This window comes from Pelodiscus sinensis, chromosome 6 (assembly GCF_052426305.1).
Source record: "Pelodiscus sinensis isolate ZL-2025 chromosome 6, ASM5242630v1, whole genome shotgun sequence".
Lineage (NCBI taxonomy): Eukaryota > Metazoa > Chordata > Testudines > Trionychidae > Pelodiscus > Pelodiscus sinensis.
In genome coordinates this window covers 36392122-36409264 of record NC_143057.1, presented here as the reverse complement: position 1 = coordinate 36409264, position 17143 = coordinate 36392122, and the positions used below count along the sequence as shown (strand labels likewise).

Sequence of the window (17143 nt, the reverse complement as noted above, 5' to 3'; positions counted from 1 at the left end):
GTATATGAGTTAGGTGATGAGTACCAGCTGTTCCAAAGTGTGTTCTGCTAATTTCTGATTTTATTTCTGCTATTTACTGAATCAAATGAATTACAAATTTATTACTGTATCAACCACATTCAATAGCCTTGGACATATGATTATTTATTTATTTATGTATTTATTTATTAATTATTGTGTTCAGCAGTTCAGGCCAATAAGCTTTTAAGATCCAGGCTGATGGGAGGGCTTTCAGTTACATTATAACAAAAAGAGTTAGAAAGTTTGTATTACCACAGGAAGCTATGGTGTAAAACATGGCTTAGGCCGAATAATATTCCTTTAGTCCATAATGGAAGTGGTTCCTTTTAGCCACTATGCACTACTTTCCATTCTCAGTATATACATAATTTTTATTTTGCCAGCTTCCCAGCATCACATCCATACGGTGCAGTTCGCAGACTGTTGTAGCACATGCCAGCAATTCTGTAAGATATTACACATGCACATGTAAACATTAAAAAACAGGTGCAAACAGCAGCACAAATCTGGGATTTTGCAGACACAATCATTGTATTATAATAGTATTTGACAAGGGGCAACAACTTAGGGTGGAAAAAAAATCTTTGAGCCATAGACTTCCTGCGTGATCTCGAACAAATTGTTTAATTCCCCATCTGTAATATTGGGAAATATCTCCCTACTTCACAGGATTGTATCTACATTCATCACTTTTAAAATCAGACAAGGCCATTAAGGTCTTGTAGTGTGATCTCCATCATAGTGCAAGCCATACACCCTAATCCAATGAGACAATACTCAGTATTGAGAGAATAAAATTCATTAATGATTGAGGTGCTAAGGTACTATGTGATAAGGCCCTACAAATATGTAAATAAACAGGGATGTCCAATAGTTAATAGTGCTCAGGAATCTATGCCTGATTCTTTAGGGATGAAATTTCTGACTCGTGCACCTGACCTATGGTGTAGTGCTATAAGCAGGTGCTATAAGCAAGTCCTTCTTGGCTGCTATAGCAATAAAATAATGATGACAAGAAGCATAAAATTTGATGACTGCTATCTCAACTTGAGTATAGCTGCTTATAGATATAAAGGAGCTATAAAACAGAACTATGCCAAAGATTTGGTTCTATAAATGAACAATATAAATTCATGTTAATTTCCTGCCCATATATAAAATATCCTCTTTAAATTAGACATCAGTGTTAAAGTTAGTCAGTTTGAGGAAACTCTTCTCTACAGTAATTGGCAATGTTATGCTTTTTGGAATCCAGTGGATTGCAGTATGCATTCTTGATGCCTATATGGGGTCTTTTGCAAATATGTTTCAGTCTATGGCTATTCTGGACTTGGTGTGTTGATATCAGTCTGGGTCAGCACTGATTACGGAACCCAAATCCAGGGTTAACTAGTCAGAAAGTAACCACTTCATGGCCAGTCTTTGTTTCAGCTCCTGTGCTGTGGAAGAAGGCAGCATCATTCCTGTGGAATATTTGCATGGCATAAGTGAATAAACTAGCACATGGGTCAATTTTGTTTGCAGAAAGTCTCAAAGGGGTAGCCATGTTAGTCTGTAACTTTAAAGACAACAGAGTCGTCCTGTGGCACCTTTGGGTACATCTATACAGCAGGCTTAAACTCAGAATAAGCTATGTGATTTGAGCTATGCGAATTAAGTCGAAATAACTTATTTTGAATTTGAGCACGTCTACACAGCACTTATTTCGAAATAGAGCACTTTTCCTCCAATTTTCCTTAATCCTTGTAAAATAAGGGTTACAGGAGTCGGAGTAAGAAGTCTTCCAGCTGGACATTATTTCGACATTATGTTGAAATAGCTGCTTGTGTGTAGACACGCACTTTGTTGTTTCAAAATAAGGTCAGTTATTCTGAAATAACGGTGCTGTGTAGATGTGGTTAGAGACTAAAAAAAAATGGTATTGTGATCTTTCGTGGGTGAAACCCACTTCTTCAGATGAGCTGGAATGGGAAAGAGGGAACCCAGAATTTATAACAGAAAAAGAAGGGAGAGGGAGAAAAAAAAATGTACCTGTCAATTGTTGTGCCAGTGCTAATGGGGGTAATTGAGTGGGCTGGAAGTACATGAGGTAACAGAAAATGTAAGAGCCAACTAGCTCAGTTGAAGGATCTTTGAATAGAGAGGTTATTAACACTTTTCCCAGACGTACCATTATTTCAGGTATTTGAATTTGCATATAAAGCCAAAACTGTGTCCACCACAGCTTGGCAAGTTTTTTCTGCCTCAAGTCAAAGTTTTGTAGAGCAGTTTCTAACCAGGACATAGTGAAACAGTGCCACCCTGTGGAAAAGGAGTGCATATGCAAAGATGTGGTGAGTAATTCAGGCAGGAGCACAAAGATCATGGGAAGGCGATATTAGCTTATTGAGTATACATTCCCTGCAAAGAAGGATGTAAGACTCCAGCAGAGGATATACCATGTATTACAAAGACACAATACATTTTTAGTGTCAGCCTTATCTATCCATTAACTCTCAGTTTCCACACAGTTAGTCTTTAAAGTGCTACATAGTCCTGAGCTTACACACATCTTGAGTCTCCATATAGAAGCACAGTTTCAAGAAAGGAATGACAATGTACTTCAACAGTTTTTCTCTTTTAGTAAACTAGGAGCAATGAATTTCTTAGCTGGCATCAAACATACCAACAATTATCTCATTTGCTTAGAACTGTACCTGAGTGATGAGGAGTTAAAGAAACTTCACGAATTTGAAGAGCAGTGTGTGGAGAGATACTTCCATGAAAAGAGTGAAAGTTTGCATTCCAGTGATAGTGAAAGGATTCGCGTGACAAAAGAAAGGTATGAGGGATTTGCTGCTGCTGAAGCCTACCTAAAACAAGATATCCAAAGCCATATAAAAAACTGTTGGCTAGCTCAGTGATTCTCAACTATATATATATATATATAGTACCACTTTACCTCACACACACACAAAATATAAGTATCTCCAGTACCTACAGTTTTCAGACACACAAAATTTTTTTCTACCATTGCAACACATTTGTTTAAACAACTTAATTGTAGCCAAGCGGGCGATGAAATTTTTGGTTGTAAAAAGTACAAAAATAATAAAGCACTGTAAAACTTAAAAATTCAGTTTTCTCCAAATTTCAGTTGCGTTGACTTACCCCCCAGACTTCTTTCGAGTACCCCGAGGGTACTTGTACCACTGATTGAGAAACACTGGGCTAATATTTTGGGTACAAATTAGGGTTGCTCCAATATGTGTGTGCAGGGAAAAAGGAACGGGCTTATATAACCCTTTCTCTCACCTTGCACCCATAAGGTTTAAACAAAATGCAAAATGTGGCTGCCTAATGCCTCTGGCAGAAATGCACTCCCACACGTATTCAGTACATTAACAGTTGAGGATGTGGCTAGAGAGTTGCACCATTTTACCTTTGCAGATTACGTACCACTAAGAATATGGCAGAGGTGTAGTGCAACATGGCCACTGCTGAGCTCTGCTGAAAATCTCATATGAAGTGTCACCATTGTGCTATTAGGATACATCTGTTTGGCCTGCCAAAATGTATCCCACTTAACACCTGGACTTCATTTTCCACATACCAAACCAAAATGTATACAACAAAATGAACGAGTCTTGTAAAAATGGCCAATAACAAAATACATTTGACCAAATAGTAAACTACTGTTATACCAGGAAGATTTGAGTTATTGAAATATGAACTGATAAAGAATATATCAGTTAAATGAAAATGTATTAAGCAGAATTGAAAGAATCCCTCTTAAAGGATTCTTAAAGGATGCTGCTTAGATCAATAACAGTTTTGAATCACCAAGGCTTCTTTGTAGCATGATTTCAGTTAATCAGAGCTGCTGGTGTAGATTTTTTGGGGATATCCAAATAGATTGCATCCTTTAGATACTTTGCTGCTAAAAGAATCCAGTTGCTCTTGTATACTGCCTGTTCCTAGTTTAATGCATTCGTAATTGGTAAGATGACATAGAGATTATATGATCTGATATTTCTATAACTAGAATTATGAAAATTGTTTAGTAAAATTAACTTACCGAATCATTTCAGGTTGGGAATGTCTCACAATGTATATTAGGGGCTTGAAGGCCTGAACATACTTTGCTTGTCTATCTAAATTCTAGAGAGAAAGTAAAAAGTAGCATTCAGATATATAATACATGAACCAAAATTCTTTCCCTACTAGGATTCTACATGTAAGAAATGAAAACAACAGATCTGTAGATAGTGAGCTCTTTTAGAGTTGTTTGGTTTTGCATAAGAATGGAGGAAAGAAGGAAGGAAGATACCTCTGAAGACAGAAGGGCTCATAAACAATTCACCAATCCTTTTCTGGTCTCTTGTTTTTCATCATCACTAATTTTGTGCCAGGGAGTGGTGACTGATTTGAATAGAAAAATTGGTGTAAAATTTATTTAGGTTTTCTAGCTTTTAGCCAAGTACTGATGAATGGTAGAATGAGGTTAGTTTATTATCACATGGAGGTGTTTATGAAGATGTAAGTCACTATAGAAAAATAGAAGTGGATTGTTCAATTATAGAATGGTAAAGATTTTCTCTTCCTCTGTTTTAATTCATCAAATGGAATAAAGGAATACAACAATACAAAGATTTCTGTTTTAGTATATTAATTTGTGTGCATTTTTTCCCCTTAGAGTGGAGGAGATGTTTTCGCTGCTGAAAGAAGTGCATGAGAAGGTGTTCTACATCAAAGATTCTTTGCTTTCCCTGGACAGCCAATTAGGACACCTGCAGGACCTTTCTGCCTTAACTGTCGATACCCTAAAAGTCATTTCTGCTGTAGACACGTTGCAAGTGGAGGAGGCCCTGCTGGCTGATACAAAGCATCGAGCCTGTAGGAAACTACCACATAGCTGGAATAATGCCATATATTCAAAAGCTTTGAGCAGCTTGGAATGTTTGAATGACAAGAATCATAACTACTACAGCATGCCTCCTTCTCTTCTAAGGAGCTTGGCAAGGAATCAGTGGCCATCAGAAAGCCATGGTCATGTTGTTGAATCTAGGGACATCAAGGAAATGAAGATAGCAGGCATTCAGGAGCAGCAAGAAATAGAAAGTGACACACTCACCTCTGGGGTATCCTCAGAGTGTAAATCAACCCCTAGATATGGGCAATTCCTTTTGGTCCCTACTGAGCATGAGGGAGCTGCTTTCTCTGAAGAGGTCCACTTGAATTTGTCCCTTCCAAGCACTCCTGCCAACTATAGACAAGATGAATTTGCAGCTAAGCCACAAAATAACCACAGTAGCACTGTGCTGCACCAAAGTTTGCAGAGTACCAATCAAACAGAAAAAAAGGCAGAACATTGCCAAGAGAGACAATGGGACTCTATTATTCAGTTACCATCTGAGAAGGACGATGGGCTGGTAGTGGACCTCTCTGTGAATCCCCAGCCTTCTGCCATTGGCAAGGAGAGCTCAGTGCCCGCACATAGCCACAGTGAGGAAGCCAGAGGTGGTTATGTGAACTGGGGATTCTCTGAAGGGGATGAAAAAGGCGTTTTATGCAGTGATGAAAGGGAGCAATCATGCATGCATTCCACCTGCAACAGTGACTGCAATTGCACCCGCAGTACCTCACAGCATGTCCAGATAAAAGCATCTAAGTCCTTCTCTTACAACTCCCACAAATCAGGTTATGAGAGTGACACCTCAGAGCCTGAGCCCTTGCACCAGCGCAGCACCTCCTTCTGGATCAACCCACTCAGGAGAGACTGGACTTTCCGCAAGAGCAGCAGCTTTCAGTTTCACAGAGGAGAGAAAGTAGGAAAAACCTGCAAAACCAAAGGTAGTGAGAATATTGTATTACAACAGCATCTTTCACTGAGGTTTGGGAGCGGCTTGGAAGGAAAGGGAGGAAACTGTTCTTCATTTTAATATTATTTATTGAACCTTCACTTTCTAAACCTCTGTATTACAATATTTAATTGAGTTTCCCTTGGCCCTCAGAGCTGTCAAAATCGGCTGAGCAGATCCAGTCTGTGTGGACAGAAGCAAAGCAACAGAACAGTGACAGACAATCGCAGAAGGACAAGAAGAAACAACAAATGCTTCAAGTGCCAGTAAGTCCTGGTGTAAGCACAATGCTGTGTTCTTTATCTGTCTTGTTAGTGGCAGTACTGTAGTAGGGGATGGTAACGTTAGCATTTAATACCCACTGGGGTTTTAGCCCTGGAAAAGTATTGAAGTTATGACTAACCTGGAAAGCCCCAAGCTAATTAATCCTAAATCTATTGTCTTGCTTTGTTTTTGTTGAAATTTTCTTTATAATGTTTAGGGGGCTCACTCCTACACACACTGAAGTCAATAGGGGGTTTACCATTGATTTCAAAGGGTGCAGGCTCAAGCCGTAGGTCAGTTTTTTATGCTAAGAACTCTACCCTCATAAGGAACTTGAATAGCATCTGGGGCATAGGAAGGGGAGCTGTTTCAATCATGCCACTAGCTTCTGACAGTCAAGATGCCAGCCTGCATAGAAAAAAGAAAAAAAAACCCTTTTTTTTGCCTCTGGCCTGCAGCAATCCACTGTCCCCTTCCCTGAATCCTAACCGCGTTTGATGAGAGTATGGTGTTCATCATTTTTTTACAGATTCCAACATCCTCATGAGCTGGAGAACTGTTACCCCCCTATTAGTAACTAGAAAATTAAAGCAGAGGAAGGTTTAATTCCATTATTAAATATTAGCTTATTGTGTGGCTTTAGGAGAGTTATGAATCGAACCTCGGAGTGCTGATTCCTAGCGCTAGACAACATGATAAGTAATTATATTTTAAAGATTGTACATGGAAAAAAGTCACAGGACTTTCGTTTCAAATATCAATTGACTAATTTTTTAACATTTTCTATATGTGTGGAATGTGTCTTCTTGCAATGTGTAACAAATATATTAAAAAAGTCAACTTTATTGTATTTCATAGTGAATAGAGTTGTGGACTGGAATGGAGAAAACCCTAAGGTTAATCTTCTCTCTCCTATCACTTGCCATCTGTGTAAGGCCTGGTCTACATTGGAACCTTAGTCTAAAATAATGCCTCCCCCCGCTCCAGGTTGAATTTGTAAACAAAGTGTCCACATTACCACACCCATTATTTTAGAATAAGGGGGTGTAGAATTCAAAACTCTGTAGTCCTGCTTTTCATGAGGAATAATGTTATTCCCAAACTTGTAAGTCCAAAATAACGTTAGTGTGGACACTCCGGTGCTGCTAATTTGAACTAATTGGTCCCCGGGGGGTGGGGGGGGGGGGGAAGAGGGGGAGAGGCAGGCTCCCCACAGCTCCCCCAGAATGCTTCCTGGGGTTCTGAGTCCCAGGTAACATGTCCACATTAACAGAGCTTGCCTTAGGCTACATTACATTTTTCCCCATAGTGAGAACAGGGAAATCTGAATTTGTAAAATTAGCTGCCCAGAAGACAAATTTAGTAAATTCAAAATAATCTCCTAATGTAGACATGGCCTAACTGATCTGTTTTCTATGTCTTAGTTTACCAATCTACAGTAAAGGAAGAACAATACAGGGCAACCTGAAAAAAAATGAGTTATCTGAAAGATCTATTGGACACCAAAAATCTTCAGGTTCCTTTTGGCTCTTCCACAAAATATTATGTGCTGAATTGCTTTACCATATAAGCATGTCAGCCAGGTTTTCTTCCCTCACAGCTCTGACCTTCCTTGCCCCTGAACTGCCCCTTTTTGAATTATCTGGCATTAGGCAAGCTTGTAAACCACGTCCATTACTTGAGCTCATTTTTTTTCTGAAGCTCTGTAATCTGAAACGAGGCATGAGGGGCATTTCAGGGATGTTTTGATCAGGGAGGTTAGGATAACTCCTAGGTTAGGATGAGTACACTGCACTTGTCTTTCCCAAGGAAATATTTTGAGACTTATTTCACATTGTAAAGCCTTTGGAGACCTTATGCAAGCAAAAATAATTATTGTTGGAATTCCTCTTGCAATGATTCTAAGAACTATGCCACAGAAGAGCTGCAGAACTGCTTGTCTTATACTACTGAGTATGATTTTGTCTGTCTCATGCTAGATGATTACAGTGGATGGTTGTCCCCAGGGCACCCAAATGAGTTCGGAGCCAGCAGAAAGCTGTTTCGTGGGTGAAGAGACATACAACAAGAACTGGCTAGCTGTATCTAACTTCAGTCCACTAAGTATATAACTCTCTTCAGCTTCTGAATAAACCAGTGACAGTTCATGAACCTAACATGTCCCTAACTTTTACTGCCTCATTAGGGAAATTATAGGCTCGGATTGTGAACACACACTCATTGCCTCCATGCAAACAGATGGGCAGACAGAAACATGGAGTGGGTAGAATTTGGGTTCCATCTTCCTGCAATGTGCTGGCCACCACAGCTGAACAGTTCCAGGAGTTGGAGCACTAATAACTTGCTGCTGTTGTGGTACAAAAGCCGATTACTATCTCACAGGAGTATGCAGGGATAAGGAATGGAACAGTGTCTCTATGAGGAATGATTCTTGGCCTGGGGAATTTCTGGAGTATCTCAGCATCTAACTGTACGAGCACAATCTTAACTACTCTTAGCAATTTTGAAGGGGTTTATGGCCATTGTTATTTCTATGATAATGTATATGTTGGTAGATTAGCTGGTTTTTTTGGTAATTTGCATCCATTTAATGTACCAGCCTTCCATTTGCAGCACAGTGGGTAATTGGCCTTAAATTCTTAAATCACTTAGATGTCATTTCTCAAAATACATTCTTCATGGAGAGGTACATTTCTGTCACTTGTATTTGAGGGATAATTTCTAAGTAATGCATGCAATGTAGTCATAGCCATGTTGATCCCAGAACATTAGAGACACAAGCTGGGTGAGGTAATATCTATAACTGGACCAACTTCTGTTGGTGAGAGAGACAAGCTTTTGAGCTCCAAAAGGCTCTGCTTCAGATCTAGGTCAAGTTCTAAGGACTCTTGTGTAGTAGTGATTCCCCGGCTCTCATTATATAGTCCTCATTTTAAGAATAAGATTCTCCCACAGGTCGCCTCATCTTCTACACAGGTCTTTACACAACTCTTAAACTACGTTTTGCAGGCCACCAGGAAAAGTGCTATAGTGGACTTGTGCTCTTCAGATCACAATATGAAAAGGCTTGGGGTACCGTGAAACCTGTAGGCTAGCAGAAACCTGTAGGCTCTGCTTCTGTTTCCACTGTTGCTTTTATATCGTTGGCATTGAGAGCAATGCAATCCATATACATTATCATATTTAGTTTATAGGTTTTCAGTTCAGGCTTAGGAATATATATTCTTTGGTTGCTTTCTTGGCTAGGTTTGGAGCGACTCCGTTACATGCACCAGAAAATGAAAAATCAAGAAACTGGTAGGCACTCTTTGCAATTCTGGGACTCTCTGAGGCAATGGCAAGAGGTAAGACCTGAGGATGTAACGTCGGCCAAATGCTTGATTCATGTAAATTATTATAGCTTCCCTACAGCTACAGTGATTTTCACCATCTGAGCTTCTCTCTAATGAGACACCTTTTTGATATGCCGAATTTCATTTCATGCTGGCCAGGCACATCCCTGTTAGTAAATGAATGCTTGACATCAATCAACACTTAAGAATAATTAATAAAGTAGGATATTAAACTAGTGAATCATGAAATGGGAGTATGTATGAAGAGAGATGAGCATTTACTAATAACTAGCCAACAAGCCCGTCATAAGATGGAATTTTCAGGTCTTTCCTCCACGTCGGTCTTCTCTCCTGAGCCTCCGGTCTCTCTCTCTCTTCCTCCTACTGTCTTCCCCCCCGCCTCTCTCTCAGCTCTCTTCTGCCTCTCTCTCTGTCTCTCTCTTTCTCTTCTCCTCCCCCTCCTGCCTCTCACTCGGGGGACCGTGGAGCCTAAATGGCTGTTTGAGCACCTCACTCTCCGTGCTGCATGGGGAGCGCGGAGCCCAAACAGTTGCTTGCGCCATGGCAAGAGGCGAAAGGGGGCGGGGTGGTGACGTTCACGACCAGGGGGCAGGGCCTGGAGCCACTGTCACGCCGCACGTCACTGAACTGCCCCCCTTCGCCTCCTGCCATGGCGCTCGGCTGACTTCTGTGCCGCTCAGCCGGGCCACCGCGGGAGAGCAAGCAGCCGTTTGGGCCCCGCACTCCCCATGGAGCATGGGCCGCCCAGAGGGAACAGCCAGCATTAAAGGCAACAGCGGCGCCCAGAGGGAACAGCCAGCATTTCGGCATTACAGACTCTTAGACACTGGGCTACTATATATATGATTCTCTAGGCCATTAAGCAAATATATAGCCTGGTGTTGAATGTGTGAGCAGAGGTGATTAGAGAACTTAGGCAGTCTTTGGTAAGTTCATCTTTTTAGCTGTTTGGTGACAGTATTTATTTCATGCAGAGTGGGAGTTCTATATTTGTTCAAGTGCAGAGATGTTTCTTATTGTACTTAGCTTGGTCTTCTTAACCTCTGTTTTTTAAAAAATATGATTTATCAGATTTGATTTGTGGCCTTAGAGGATATAAGTCCAGATCCTTAGCGTGTGTCAATCGGTATGGCTCCATTGATGTTAATGGAGCAATGACAATTTACATCTGCTAAAAATCTAGGCCAGAGTTTAGAAAAGAATGTGAGCAAGATGCTGGTTTTGCAGGAGTATCTGTTCTAAAATGGCCTGGGTGATAGCACAAATTGCATCTTTCAACTCCTTGTAGGAAGCAGACCAGAAGTAAAAATGGAAATTAACAAAAAATAAATTGAGTATTGAAGTTGGGAAATTGTCCTTTCTTTCTTTCTCAGGATCAATTCATTTTAGGGATGGGAGCACATTTCCTAAGCTGATTTTTTTTAAAAGTTGCTTTTCACTAGAAATGCTATTTCATTCGTTGTTACTCTTATCTTTCCCCCCTTATACAATGAAAGCAGACTAGACAGTTGAACTTTTGTTTCTAATCAGTTTCACTTTTTGATTCTTGCGTAGTATCAGTGTTGTAGTTTGAGTTCCAAACACTACAAAGTAAGTTTAATTTTAAACAAGAGAATTTTATATCGAGGAAAAGAAATGATAGAAACATTTCTAGTGATCATCGATTCTGTAAAAACTTATTTTGGGGGTTAAATTAATTTGACAATTAAGCTTTAAAATAGGAGCCATGGAGCTGGACGCATAATGTATAGATGCTTTCTTGGGGATGATGTACTAAAATATTAAATAATCTGAATCTTCAAAGCAAGGATTTTAAGGTGGTTTAGGTAAAACTCAAGGGAGGTGTTATTTCTTAAAATAAGAAAAGTCCCATTGACTTCAACAGGAGTGAGCAAGGCCAACATGAATCACATGGGAAATCCTGCTTTGAATGACTTAATATTTGAAAATGTGGGGTCTGATTTACAGATGTGCTGAGTAGCCATTCCTCCCATTGATTTCAACTGGGGTCATGGAATCAAATTACGTCTCCTAATTGTAGTTACATTGCTGCATTTGCCATGTGATAACAATGGTTTGGACACCATACATTTTTAAAAAACAAATTTTCCCTGGGTCAGTGCTTCTCAAATAGGGGGCCAACAGAATTGCCTGGCCCCTGGGCAAGGTGTGTGGGGAGGGTCATCCTGGCTTCATGCTCCTCAAAGACGAAGGGAATCAGGCAGAAGGAGCAGGGCTGGAGCAGCTGCCCCTAAGCTCTGCCCAGAGCTTGCTGCACCACCTAATCAGCCCTTAGTGCTGCCCAAAGCATGTCCCATGGCCCTCTAGTGGTGATTTAAATGGCCCCGGACTCTGACAGTCGTTGCTCCTGCAGTAGCAGTGGCTGGCCGAGAGCCTCAGAACCTTTTAAATCACTGAGTCCTCTAAGGACAACTGCTCTCTTTGGTCCCCTTCCTCTCTGCCATTAGTAGGCCTGTTCTCAGACCTATCTGTGGATGCCCCTTCTGCATACTTTATCTTTTTTTCCTGGGTAAAAATCTCTTTTCAGCCCTTTATTCTAACTGGCCAAAACCAGCTGGGACCAAGTCACCAGTTGCTAAATTCCACAGTATTCAGGCCATTGTCCTGGGCCCGGTACTGGGTGAGGTCACGTTTGGCCTTCTGCAACAACAGATACCCTCCCACAGCCTTTCGTTAAACAGGTAGCCCTTAGGGAAAACTGAGACATACATCGCACTCATGCAAGCCATTAAGAAAATCCCTCACTTAGTCACACCATGTTACAGTGTAACACTTTAGGACACATCTTATTTTAAAGAACCTATCCATGAAATATTTATTTCCAACATTTTATGTTTCTTCTATAAGGGGAAGTTCCCTAATGGTTTTTATACTGAAAGGCCTTCCACATACATTTAGAGTTTTTCCACTATGGAGTCTGATATGACAATTTCATGTTCTAAATAAGTATAGGTTTACTAGAGCTGTGAGATCCTTCAATTTCTGTGAGATCACCAATGGCAAGCCAGTACAAGTGTAAGTGTTTGTGGGGTTTGGAAGTTTTGTGAGCTGTTCTGATTAAGCACATAAATAGTGATATATAGATTCTGGCCATAACAGCACTTTAATTCTTTTTAGGATTTGAATAATGGCATAATTGGGACAACCACGAAGAATAATCTGAGCAGGAATTCCTCGTATGTATTCCTAACTGTTTTAAGATACTTGCCATTGTACCTACTACAAAAGCAGATCCTATTGTGGCCCATTTCTGTAGATATTGCATATTTCCATTTTAGTTCAATAACACGTTTAGCATGAGGAATTTGTGTTTATGTAAAATAAAGGATTCGGGCAACAGACATTTTCAATCAAATAAAGGTTTATTGTTTATTATAAAAGTTAATTAATTGCAATATAACATCTAGCTTTAGAAGGAACATAGATGCTTTTATTTTTTTTTACCAATATTATCTAATTTTTTCATTTAGTCACTCAGACTATGTCTAGGCTGCAAGGTTCAACTGGAAAAAAAAATGCAATTTGCGGTATGCAAATTGCACATCTTTTTTTGTTTTACTGCTGAAAGAGGCTTTTCCAAAATTTGGGACGTCTACACGGCACCAAATTTTAGAAAAAACCTGCTCTTTTGATGCAACCCTTATGCCTCATAGAACAAGGTTTACAGGGATGGTGAAAGAGCTCATCCGCTTTTTTGAAAATTTTTCTGAAAAAGCAGATGCGTTCCTTGGATGTGGCATTGCTTTTCTGGGATACCAGAGTCACCACAGCATCTTAACTACTTATTCTACACTACTGAGCATAAAAGACAACATTCGCTTTTGCTGCATAAATTGTGTATTTCTTTTTGAAATAACAAAAATCCAGCTTTACTGAAAGACTGTCATTTCCTGATTAAAATACTTTGTCTTAACTCTGCACTGGCAATATGTCTGTCTACACTTGCAAAATATTTGGCATGCATGCTATAAAGAAATGTTTGGTGATGGTGAATCTCTAATCATAGTGAAATAAAACCATACTGGCTTGAAAAGTGTCTTGGGTTTTCTTTATTCCTTCAAACTTCTTGGGTGTTTTTTGAGCTTGCTTGATAATTATGTTAATGTTTGTGGTACTTTCATGTGTGCTTCTCTCTCTCTCTTCTTCCGCCTTTTTCCCTGTCTCTTGATTTCATCGCTGCAGTATACATCGCTATTACTTAGGCTATGTCTAGACTGCAAGCCTCTTTCGAAAGAGAGCGTCTAGACTGCACGCGGAACTTTCGAAAGAGCAAGCCGCTTTTTCGAAAGAAAGCACCCAGTGAGTCTGGATGCTCTCTTTCGAAGAAGCCCTATTTACATTCAAGAACGCCTTCTTTCGAAAGAAGCACTTTCGAAAGAAGGCGTTCTTCCTTGTGAAATGAGGTTTACCGCCGTCGAAAGAAAAGCCGCGTTCTTTCGATTTAATTTCGAAAGAACGCGGCTGCAGTCTGAAGTTTTTTCGGAAAAAGGCTACTTTTCCCGAAAACCCCCCTGAGTCTGGACACAGCCTTAGTGACATTCCTGATAAAATAAATAAAAAGCATAAAGCAGTTGCTGCATTTCATGTGATTTCAACATGGGAAGGGAAAAAATACTGTTTTATTTAACAATCCATAGTGGCATACTTGCAGGCAATAGCCAATCTTCAGATATGCTAAACTGAGCTAACTCACAGGGCCTGATTCTGCTGTCATGTACTCTGGTCTGACTGCAGTAGAATTACTCAATTTACATCCATATGAGAGAAGAATCATGTCAATAATCTTTTATCTTTTTATCACCCCCTCCAGCAAATACCTTCAGTTCCTTGAGACCACAGATATTTTTACATAACAGTAGCATTAGGGTTTACAATAAACCTTCCCCATATATCAGCTAACAAAGTGCAAAACAACTGCAAAATTTAAATTTCATTTTTAGATTTAGATTTACTGATTTCATCCAGTAGGGAGCAGTGGGATGCATACCAGACAGTACAAAAAACCCAGGTTAAAATTTAACAGCAGATAATCCACCCGCCACTCATATCTGATTGAAGTGCTCTGTAAACAATATTGTTATGATATAAACAAGACAGTGACCCAGAATTGTAATTTGTAAGCACGAATCAGAGGGAGGAAAATGCAGAGACTGCTGTTCCTTAGTAACAAGTGGTCGGTTGTATGTCAAAACAACAAACAACTTTATGTGTTTTATGGAGTAAGCTTAAATCTTTGTGGGTTTGAATTCAACCAGTTCAAATCCTTTCATGTCATTGCTTTTTAACCACAGAAAAGCTTGAAGCATAATTTTCTATGCTTGATTCTAAAACAGGTCGAGAAGTTCAAACGGGGTCGACAGTAAGTTTTTGATTGTTATTTGTCTTTAATTTGTTTTTGTTAATCTTACTTTCATAATTCTGAAGTACGTAACTAGAGGAGAAGTGGTTCCATTATAAACATGGAGGATAAAGAGGAGGAGGGTTTACGATCATTATACCCAACAAAAAGAATAGTGTCTCTACAGCTTACTAAAGGTTGAACCTCTCTAGTCCAGCATTTTCTGGTTTTGCAACATCCATGATCCATCTGCTCATGGTGGGGGGGGGGGGGAGGGGAGCAAGAGCCACTCCTGGCCTATGTCCTCGCTTTGTGCCCATGTTCTTGCCCAGCAGACCCTCTACCTAGGGCAAGACAGAGGCTTTGAGGCTCCCTACAGCTGCCTGGGAGGCTGTTTCTATGACCAGGACAGCAGCAGAGGCTCCAAGGCTGCCCGGCTAGAGATGCATAGGGGCAAGAGCTTCATGAGCAACTATAGGGAGCTGCAGATCCTTCATCTTCTTCCTACTGTCATACATCCTCAGGAAAATCAAGGTGACAGTAATCTTAACAGCTGAGGCAGTTTTGATTTTTGATGGCTATCCAGGTGACCTCACATCCATGCATTCATTTATGGACATCAGCAAAGCTACTGTCACAGAAGGGGGACAGAACCCAGCATCCCAACCCTCCCTTCTGCTTGGGCAATGGAGTTAGAAAGATCCTGTTTGAAGAAGGTCTGAGCCATCTGCCTCAATAGCCGGAAGCCCTCCATGTGGATGTGTTACATAGCCAAAAGGAAGCTCTTTTCTCTTTGGTGTCATGAATATCAATTGTTCCTAGAAGACGCTGTGATTATCCTCAGTGCCAGACCGAGCCATACTTGCACCCCAGGCAGCAGGCGTGTGGCACATGTGCAGCCCCACCCCTGGGCACGCAGTGCCTGATTGACATGGTAAGGGGTGCCCCCGGGTGAGCGGCACATGCGTGGCCACGCCCCCGGGCACCAACCTATTGGGGGCCTCTGATTGAAGTGGTAAGGGGCATGTGGTGTATGCGCGGCTCCTCCCCCGGGTGCGCGGCACCCCTTACCACTACAATCAGGCGCTCCCCTATATATTGGCACCCTGGGTAGCTGCCTGGCTAACCCCCTCCTTAATCTAGCCCTGATTCTCCTTATCCTGGACTATCTTCTCTCTTTTAAATCTTTGGGCTTCTCACTGAATTCACCTCACAGCCATTAATGTCTTCTATCCTCTAGTGGAAAAAAAATAAAATGTTCAATTTTTACCTACTCTACAGCTTTTATATATATATATATATATTAGAAAATACATAATGAAAATATTTCCACTGGTGGTGTCAAGGTCAGTGCTGTCTTGTTTGAATCTGGTTCTGTTTAAACCGTGGCCTCCTGTTTCCTATTGTGTTTATCATCTACTCATGAAGACCCCTTGAGACAGAAAGATAGGCAAATTAGGGACTTATTATACCTCCACCTTATATCAAAGACAAAGTACCCCAGTTCCTGGGTAAATGGAGAGCAGGTGCACCCACAGTGAACAAAAAGAACTCCATTTATTACAAGATAAGTAACCTTCCTTTTCCATTGGAACAAAATAATTTAAAGTAGATAATAGAAATATTTCCATTACTCTTAGATAATACAAGGCTTATTTTTATAAGATGCATTTTGGGACCAAATTTGACCTGACGGTGTCTCTTAAAATTAATTTTGCCAATAATTTTTTGTTTATATTTTATACCATTCTAGGTGTCATGGGTTAATGGACCTGTATTATTATAACATCAGTTTAATAGTATAGTTAATGGAATGCATACTAACTGGGTATAGAGCTGCAAAAATCATGTCTTTGGGATGCTGTGAAGCATGATGGACAGCAAAGTGCTTTTAACATCTCCGAGGTGTAATTGGCTTAGAAAAACTACATGCCCTAGGGGTTAATATAGCTAGTCTCCCTTCATTTCCTTCTATAAATAAGTTGTATGGCTATATTAAATTGATGACTGAAAACTGCCAACATACCATACATTATAATGTACTTAAAGTCAATTAGTGATTCCTCTCTTTAGAATGCCGAGCCAGTAATTCTGATTAATCTGTTTCATGACAAACTTGAAGGGAATAAATTCAAAATCATGCATTTATCTCTGCTATAATAATTAACATAATGATCCTTTTAAAATAATTTCAGAAATCTCAGTCTCCTTGAAAACACCTCAGGACCTGCACCATCATTATTCCGGTAAGCAGAACAGCTGAGCTCCTGGGCTCATTATTAAGCTGTGAACATTGTGGTAATATT

The 17143-nt window shown here is 40.2% G+C and overlaps 1 protein-coding gene across 1 annotated transcript in view; it reads left to right on the top strand.

Moving 5' to 3' along the window:
* The window catches only part of TRPM6 (transient receptor potential cation channel subfamily M member 6), a 132660-nt gene that overhangs the window by 86651 nt on the left and 28866 nt on the right, over positions 1-17143 (top strand). Inside the window, exons 25-32 of the mRNA XM_089779237.1 lie at positions 2710-2842; positions 4697-5853; positions 6015-6127; positions 8105-8228; positions 9372-9469; positions 12617-12675; positions 14833-14858; positions 17033-17083. Of these exons, the coding sequence (XP_089635363.1) occupies positions 2710-2842; positions 4697-5853; positions 6015-6127; positions 8105-8228; positions 9372-9469; positions 12617-12675; positions 14833-14858; positions 17033-17083 (1761 nt within the window). The remainder of the gene's footprint in view (positions 1-2709; positions 2843-4696; positions 5854-6014; positions 6128-8104; positions 8229-9371; positions 9470-12616; positions 12676-14832; positions 14859-17032; positions 17084-17143) is intronic.